Source organism: Musa acuminata, chromosome BXJ2-10 (assembly GCF_036884655.1).
Source record: "Musa acuminata AAA Group cultivar baxijiao chromosome BXJ2-10, Cavendish_Baxijiao_AAA, whole genome shotgun sequence".
Lineage (NCBI taxonomy): Eukaryota > Viridiplantae > Streptophyta > Magnoliopsida > Zingiberales > Musaceae > Musa > Musa acuminata.
In genome coordinates this window covers 35,356,832-35,364,689 of record NC_088347.1, presented here as the reverse complement: position 1 = coordinate 35,364,689, position 7,858 = coordinate 35,356,832, and the positions used below count along the sequence as shown (strand labels likewise).

The 7,858-nt window shown below is 46.3% G+C and overlaps 2 protein-coding genes and 1 long non-coding RNA gene across 3 annotated transcripts; 2 read left to right on the top strand and 1 right to left on the bottom strand.

Moving 5' to 3' along the window:
• The first annotated feature begins 260 nt into the window (after window positions 1-260).
• On the top strand, window positions 261-1,979 carry LOC135625407 (peroxidase P7-like). Its single transcript, XM_065130189.1, has 3 exons — window positions 261-529; window positions 661-852; window positions 1,251-1,979. Exons 1-3 carry the CDS (start codon window positions 320-322, stop codon window positions 1,800-1,802), a joined length of 954 nt encoding a protein of 317 aa, XP_064986261.1. The 5' UTR covers window positions 261-319; the 3' UTR covers window positions 1,803-1,979.
• A 737-nt stretch (window positions 1,980-2,716) lies between these two features.
• LOC103969414 (peroxidase P7) lies at window positions 2,717-4,100 on the bottom strand. Its single transcript, XM_009382928.3, has 3 exons — window positions 3,849-4,100; window positions 3,544-3,735; window positions 2,717-3,402 (listed from the first exon to the last, which is right to left on the bottom strand). Exons 1-3 carry the CDS (start codon window positions 4,056-4,058, stop codon window positions 2,851-2,853), a joined length of 954 nt encoding a protein of 317 aa, XP_009381203.2. The 5' UTR covers window positions 4,059-4,100; the 3' UTR covers window positions 2,717-2,850.
• A 1,009-nt stretch (window positions 4,101-5,109) lies between these two features.
• LOC108951552 (uncharacterized) lies at window positions 5,110-6,677 on the top strand. Its single transcript, XR_010492155.1, has 3 exons — window positions 5,110-5,383; window positions 5,772-5,865; window positions 6,050-6,677. It is a non-coding gene; the product is annotated as an uncharacterized LOC108951552 (long non-coding RNA).
• Window positions 6,678-7,858: the final 1,181 nt, after the last annotated feature.

Here is a 7,858-nt window from a genome sequence, read left to right as displayed (position 1 = left end):
TGGTTGATGGAGGGAGACTTGTCGGGCACAGATGATTAAAGGCCACATTGTGTTTACTTTGGGAACGGAGATCAGATGAAGCCATGGTTGGCTTCCGGATTACTCTTGTCGGAATCTGCTCTTCTTGTGCGGTTACATGTGACCATCGAGCCGCGTGCAATCATGGAGTTGGATACTGCATGCTCATCTGAACACAAGTGAACGCGAAGACGTTTAGCAGTCTCCCAACAATTGATACGTCACTATAAGTATCGGCCCCTCTCCAGTCTCTCTTCTCATCTCGACTCGATCCTTCAATTGTAGACTTAATTCTGTAGCCATGGCGGTTTCTGTGGAAAGCTTCCTCAAACTCTGCTTCCTCTTCTGCCTCGTGTCTACTTCCAGTGGGCAGCTGTCGCCTACGTTCTACCTTCAGACGTGCCCAACTCTGCAGACTATCGTGAGCCTGACCATGACGACGACCGTCCTCCTCGATCCGCGGATGGGAGCCTCCCTTCTTCGTCTCTTCTTCCACGACTGCTTCGTAAATGTACTGTTATTCTCTTTGTTTCTTGGTCGAACATTCTATTGACTTGTAGTGCCGAGGAATTGTTCTTGCGGTGCTGATTTCTGCATCATAACTCTGTCTTCTGACATGCTTCAGTTCCGTGTCTCCCTCAGGGCTGCGACGCGTCGGTGCTGCTGGACGACACCGCCACGTTCACTGGGGAGAAGAACGCAGGTCCGAACGCCAACTCCCTGCGCGGCTTCGGCGTCATCGACACCATCAAAGCCGCAGTGGAGTTGGTGTGCCCCGGCACGGTCTCCTGCGCCGACATTCTCGCGTTGGCCGCACGCGACGGCGTGGCTCTGGTTAGTGTCGTTGCCACCTCTCTCCACCTCCTCTGTTCTTACACCGACAACTTCGCCTGCGTATTGGATCGAGGACATTGAGATTGTTCTTCTTCTCATTAGCCGTCCGATCACAGAATGATGATAAACACTAACAGGATTCGTCCAAAGCAATGCGTCCAATCCCCATAAAGTTCTCTGGAGGTTGGCGAGGAAAAACAGAGCCTCGGACAGTACGATTCTTTTGGTGTCGATGGAGTCCAATTAAATCCTATTTGTGTTACACCCAAATTTCAATCATGGAAATCTAAATCTCGCACGAACTGAAATGGATTACCTAATTCTTCGATAGATTTGATTGAGAGAGTCGGTGAGGGAGAGACTCGTGGCCCGAAAATTATGTATTTGATGTCTTGTAGCTCGGTGGACCATCTTGGACCGTGGCGTTGGGACGTAGGGACGCCACCACCGCCAGCCAAAGCGCGGCCAATAGCAACCTCCCGGGCCCCGGCTCCAGCCTTTCCCAGCTCATCGCCGCGTTCGCCACGAAGGGCTTGAACGCCCGCGACATGACCGCGCTCTCCGGCGCCCACACCATCGGCCAGGCCCGCTGCGTCAACTTCCGCTCCCACATCTACAACGACGCCAACGTCGACGCCGGCTTCGCCTCCCAGCGCCAGCGGAACTGCCCCTCCTCCGGCGGCGACAATAACCTGGCCCCGCTCGACGTCCAGACCGCCAACACCTTCGACAACGCGTACTACCGGAACCTCATCGCCATGCGGGGTCTCCTCCACTCGGATCAGGAGCTCTTCAACAATGGAACGCAGGACGCGCTGGTGCAGCAGTACAGCACCAACGCTGCAGCTTTCGCGGCCGACTTCGCGGCGGCCATGGTGAAGATGGGGAACATCAGCCCGCTGACGGGAAGCAGCGGAGAGATCAGATCGAACTGCAGGAGGGTGAACTGATACACGTCTTGGGTCCCAAAAGGAAGTCGAAGAAGTCAAAGAAAGGGGTGGGTGTTTACGTATAGATTCCTAATTGGATTTGTGACAATAAGTCAAAATGTGTATGACGTTGGATTCACGATCGCATGTAGAACGAGAAAGTAATCGGATTTGATTGCTACGTGGTTTCTTGGAGAAGGTCATTATCAACTCTTTGATCTTTTACACAAAATAATATCTGATCAATCTGATATTAAAACACCCTGCGGATATGGATTTTCGGAATTCCTCATTGGAATCTCATAATATTTTAAATAGCATTATTATTCATGATCGTGATATTAGAGTTACATAATATTAATAGTCAAATAAAATATTTTTTAAAATTTTAATGATGGATAAAAATATTAAGAATAAAGTATTAAGCATGATACTAAATTACTTTGATGAACTGAGATTATATATATATATATATATATATATATATATGTAAAATTTTGAGAGAAAAAAAATCTTAAAGTTTAATCTTACTTCCACTGGAACTATTACTATTGCACTTTTATCGAACTTAGGGGAATCGCATGTGTGAAGGCACAAGAAGTTAAGGAAGGTCAGGGAAACCACCACACAGAGAGTGATCAATGAGACCAACTCATATGTGGAGACATAAGTGACTAAGGAAAGACAAATGACAACTGGACTAACTAATGTGTATGTGAAGGTATAAGCATACAAGAGAGGATAATCAATAGGATAAGCTCATTCGCTGAGACATAAATTATCAGGGGACGATTGTGATCGACAAGGATAGGATAGCCACCGTCTTTTTTTAAAGGAGTATATAACTCTTAAAAAAAAGATATTATCTTTAACTTTTTTTAAGTTAGGAGGAAGAAATTCTAAACTTTGAAGTATTTTTTTAAAATTCATATATATAAAATAAAAGAGACATGCTTGACCTCAATAAAAAATACATTCGGATTTGACGTCACTATTGAGGATAGAAATCTAAAGTATTTTCCAAGATATTTCCGCTTGTTTTCTTGGCCTTTGCAATCGGCTGAGCGTGTCAGTTCACCTTCCTGCAATCCAACCTAATCTCCCCGTTGGATCCCGTGAGAGGTTTGATGTTTCCCATCTTCACCATGGCCGCTGCAAAGTCGCTAAAAAAGGTGGAACCGTCTGTGCTGTACTGCTGCACCAGCGAGTCCTGCGACCCGTTGTTGAAGAGCTCCTGGTCCGAGTGGAGGAGGCCCTGGAAACCCACCAGGTTCTGATAGTACGCGTTGTCGAACTCGGTGGCCGTCTGGAGGTCGAGCGGAGCTAGGCTGTTGTCGCCGCCGGAGGACGGGCAGTTCTGTTGGCGCTGCGACGCGAAGTCGGTGTCGATGTTGGTGTCGTCGTAGATGTGGGAGCGGAAGTTGACGCAGCGGGCCTGGCCGATGGTGTGGGCGCCGGAGAGCGCGGTCATGTCGCGGGCGCTCAACCCCTGGGCGGAGAAGGCGGAGATGAGCTGGGATAGACTGGAGGCGGGGCTCGGGAGGTTGCTGTTGGCCGCGCTTTGGCTGGCTGTGGTGGCGTCCCTGCGTCCCAGTGGCACTGTCCAAGATGGGCCACCAAGCTGCAGCAAAACACCACATCGGTCAACATAAGTCCATCTCCTACTTCCCAAGTCAACGATTCTCTCAAACACTAACGGGAAGCCTTCTGGCTTGGCCGACACCAGCGAGTCAAACACATGGTGGGCGCAAGGTCTACTAACCAGCACAACGCCATCACGAGCGGCAAGCGCGAGGATGTCAGCACACGAAACCGTGCCGGGACACACCAGCTCGACGGCGGACTTTATGTCGTCGATCACGTCGAAGCCACGCAGGGAGTTAGCGTTTGGACCAGCGTTCTTCTCACCGGTGAACGTCGCCGTGTCATCCAGTAGGACCGATGCGTCGCAGCCCTGAGAAGACATGGAATTAGGCTTCCGTCAGCGGCTTAGAAGTGAGAGGGGAGTATAAGATATCTATAGATCAAAGATAAAGGGACTATGCTAATATAAATATCATCACACACATTTACGAAGCAGTCATGGAAGAAGAGCCGAAGAATGGATGCGCCCATCCTCGGCTCCTGAAGGACGGCCTGCGTCATTCTCAGAAGCACGACGACCCGCAGAGTTGGACATGTCAGGCTGTAAAACGAAGGCGACAGCTGCGCCATGGAAGCCGAAGCAAGCAAGAAGAGGAAACAAAGTGTGAGGCAGCTTCTCCAGGAGGTGGCCATGGTCGAACAAGTCTACTACGCTCGAGTTTACCTGAGGAGCGAGCATTAAAATGGCCTGATACTTATAGTGCTCGTCCCTCATAAGTGTCCCCCGCGTAATTATTGCGATCAGGAAAAGAGAAAAAGAACTTATCCACTCCATTAACTTGACTGCCACATTTAACTGCAAAAGAAAAGATGCTAACTTAAAGTGAGCTATAAGCCATCCATTCCTTTCTTTTGCTCACCGCTCCATCGTAAAACCAATGCGTAGACTTTAATCGTGTTGGCGCGCCTGTGGAGTCCTCTCCTGCCACCAACCAGTCGTTGGAAGGAAGAGGTTAGGGTGTCATTGTCGCTCCCTTGGTTGCTTCAAGCGACGCACACCACCGAATACCACATCGGTATCATCACGTAGGACCGTGCGATTGCTACATGCATTGACGAACGGCGCAAAGATCCGAAGGAAATGGCCTTCACTTGCGGAAGATGCAGCTGCCAGAAGAACAAGTAGTGCCAAGTTGGAGCTGCAAGTGCAGCACGACGAGCTGCGACCGCGGTGTGCACGACGACCTCGTGGTCGACCAAGGCAGTGACGTGTAATCTGCCAGGCTTGCAAGGTCTGCTACTAAGCCGATCTTTCAAAGAGATCAAATTAGTGTTCAAGTTGAGTAGGCAAGACAAAGCCGTCCATCACGGACTTGGATTGACTGAAACGTTTGCTTTATCTTAATGATCAACACAAGTTTATTTGAAGATATGTCATGATCTTTTTGGATGGAATATCAGCAGACTATATTTGACATTACTCGTGACCAAGTAGCGAAAATATTACCTCAGCACCATCTACATGATATGAATGAATACATGACAAGAATCAAGGCTGGTCTTTAATTGTTTAAATTACCCAATTAATCAATAAGCCAACCTAATCCTTGTTCTTTCTTGTGTTTGTTTCCTATCTGAACTAAATTGACCATGCACAGAGAGAGAGAGAGAGAGAGAGAGAGAGGGAGAGAGAGAGAGAGAGAGAGAGAGAGAGAGAGAGAGAGAGAGAGAGAGAGAGAGAGATATGTTGCAACTGGATTAGGATTGCTGGGCAATTCTCCTTTGGCAGCAAGAATTCGGGTTGCATCTTCTTCCATCTGCCAAAGGAGAGTTCACCCAGTAATCCACCACCCCGTTCCCCGTGGCCGAACTGCTGTGCCCTTCCCAGGTTGGCGTTTGGCGGTGTATATAAGCCTGTGGTGAGACTATGATCGTGTTAGCATATGCGCATATCCCAAACGAACACATGGTTGAAGCTGTGGAACATCAAGCACGCATCGAAGACAAGTGCGATCGAGGTTGGGCATCACCATGCATGCACATGCAGAATAATCGTAACTCAATCACGTAGCCATGCATGACCATGTTCTGCTTTACATTAACTTCATTTGTTTGAGTTTAGGGGGCCTGAATTCTGTACTTAATACACATTAGCTAAACATGATTACATTATGGTTTCCAGTTACAAGTGTTGTGTATACATGTATGTGCTTTCTTAACAACATTAACATGAAATAATAGATAATTGTAATAGTTCATATCATTAGGTCTAATTCACATAGTTCTTTTCTCGGTTCACCAATCATCGTCTAGTTCTTGTTTCTAGCTTGCATTTATGACTTCTCTTCATCCTCAAAGTGTCTTAATCCTTGCTCATGAGCATCTCACATGCATGCTTTTCACTAGGAAACCAGGAGATCTCAAATCTTCTTCGATAATGTAGTGAGAAGAGCACCCATTTGGAAGATCCAGGAGAATGTTCCACGACCAGTAACAACAGGTGCAAAGATAAAGCTGCCTTGGGTGCCATGCTTGGATATAAAGCTGATTCCTTTGATGTGTCACCTCCTTTACTGATATCCTATGCTCACACCTTACCTTGTTCTCATACATGAAAGCTATACACGATTTTCCATGCATCACTCTTTGTCATTCATTATGGTTGCTTGTGATATGTGTTGTAGGCATCTGCTTCAGCTTGAGCATCGCCAGTACAACAACAGAACGAGAAGGACCTCTACCTCTAACTTTTGGAGGACTGCACTTCTGTGGCGCAACTCAAGCTAGAGGAAAGGCAAAAAGGAGAAAGGGAAGAAAGCTCCTCGAGAATAGTCCTGACGAGCAAGCATATGCTGCAGCATATCCCGATATGATCCGTGGCGCCGCGAACTATAAGTGCCTCCTAGTGACTGAGACATGATCTCAAGACAGTAAGAGGAGAGAAACAAGAAGCTGGAGACGCAGGAGGGGGTGTGAGAATGACAGTGCAGTTCTTCTTTGGCAAGGAGTCAAAGCTGGTCCAAACGCACGCTTAATTACCCTCCTTGCCAAAGGAGAATTGCCCTGCCATTTTCTGCCCCCGCAGTCGATCGCTCACGAGAAGTTTGTCGAATTGCAAATTCAGAAGGAAGTATATCTCTCTGTAAGTATCAGTGTCTTGCAGCCTTGTTTGGATGAGATCATGGTGTAGCCGTCGGGTACTATGCCGATCTGATCTTGCCTTTGGTATGTATCATGAGAAACATGAAACGGATTCTGCGGCGAAGACACTCTGTGGTGGCAGTAAGAGACAACATGAATATGCTGAAGTGTTCATCAGTTTGTTCATTTGAATTTGGATAAATATGCGAAACTATATGATAACACACTAAACAAAGAACCAAACTAAAGTTTTGAACATCACTAATTGTTGGGTCCAGCCCATATGTGGGCTTGGACAATTGGGCCTGTTGATCCCAAATCAGAGAGAAAGGGTAAAATTGGGCGGCGTGTGCAGGGTGTGTGTGCGCGCACAGTGAAATTGCAGCGTGCAGCCTGCGGCGTGCTGAGAAAAAAGAGGAGAGAGAAACAGAGAGAGAAAGTAAGGTTTTTGAGTTTTTTTGCTTGACGATAGGTGGCCAAACGTTGTCAGTTTCGGCCCAAATTTTATGTGGAGAATTCTTGCAGCAAACTCTACAATCCTAACGGTGTTGATCTGCAGTTTACCCTCTCTAAGGTACTTTTCTGTGATATCCACTCTGTGAGACCTAGAATTCTCTTTTGAGGAGATCCATCCTACGTGATGAAGATATGCTATCCTTGAGCCAAGATCTATGATCTTGATGTTATTCTGATCCTCTAGTTATTCTAGAGAAGACCTACTGTAAACCTGTTATCATTATTATTGATAGTGGAAGTTTGAGGTGGACTACGGTCCCGTGGTTTTTCCCATATTGGGTTTTCCACGTTAAAAAGATTTGGTCTCACTGTGTGATTGATTTATTGCTCTATTGTTTATGTTGTGCTGATTGATATTAGCATTTTGATATCAAGTTGGTATTTTGATGAGGAACCTATTTTGATACACAAAGAGGGAAAAGAATTATTCCGCATTAACAGGTTTCTTCCCAACAAGTGGTATCAGAGCATCAGGTTGTTTGGTGTTAGTTTTCTTGTGTGATTGAAATGGAGCAGTCAGATGGTATGATTAAATTGAACTCATCAAATTATTCCACTTGGAGGCGTCTGATGGAAGATTTGCTCTATTGTAAAGATTTGTATAAGCCTATCAATGTTAAAGATAAACCTTCTACTATAGACGATGAAGAATGGGAAGTTCAACATAGAAAAGCTATTGCCTATATTAGAAGATGGATGGATATAAACTTGTATGAGCATATTTCAGATGAAACCAGAGCTGATGTTGTTTGGCAAAGGTTAGAAAACCTCTTTGCGAAAAAGACAATGGGAAATAGAATTTCTCTCCTCAGAAGGCTTGTAAATTTGAAGTATAA

Coding starts and splice junctions, on each gene's coding strand:
- LOC135625407 (XM_065130189.1), top strand. CDS start 320: ATGGCGGTTTCTGTGGAAAGCTTCCTCAAACTCTGCTTCCTCTTCTGC. Junction 530..660: donor TCCACGACTGCTTCGTAAAT/GTACTGTTATTC, acceptor TGTCTCCCTCAG/GGCTGCGACGCGTCGGTGCT. Junction 853..1,250: donor CACGCGACGGCGTGGCTCTG/GTTAGTGTCGTT, acceptor GATGTCTTGTAG/CTCGGTGGACCATCTTGGAC.
- LOC103969414 (XM_009382928.3), bottom strand. CDS start 4,058: ATGGCCACCTCCTGGAGAAGCTGCCTCACACTTTGTTTCCTCTTCTTG. Junction 3,736..3,848: donor TCCATGACTGCTTCGTAAAT/GTGTGTGATGAT, acceptor ATGTCTTCTCAG/GGCTGCGACGCATCGGTCCT. Junction 3,403..3,543: donor CTCGTGATGGCGTTGTGCTG/GTTAGTAGACCT, acceptor GTTTTGCTGCAG/CTTGGTGGCCCATCTTGGAC.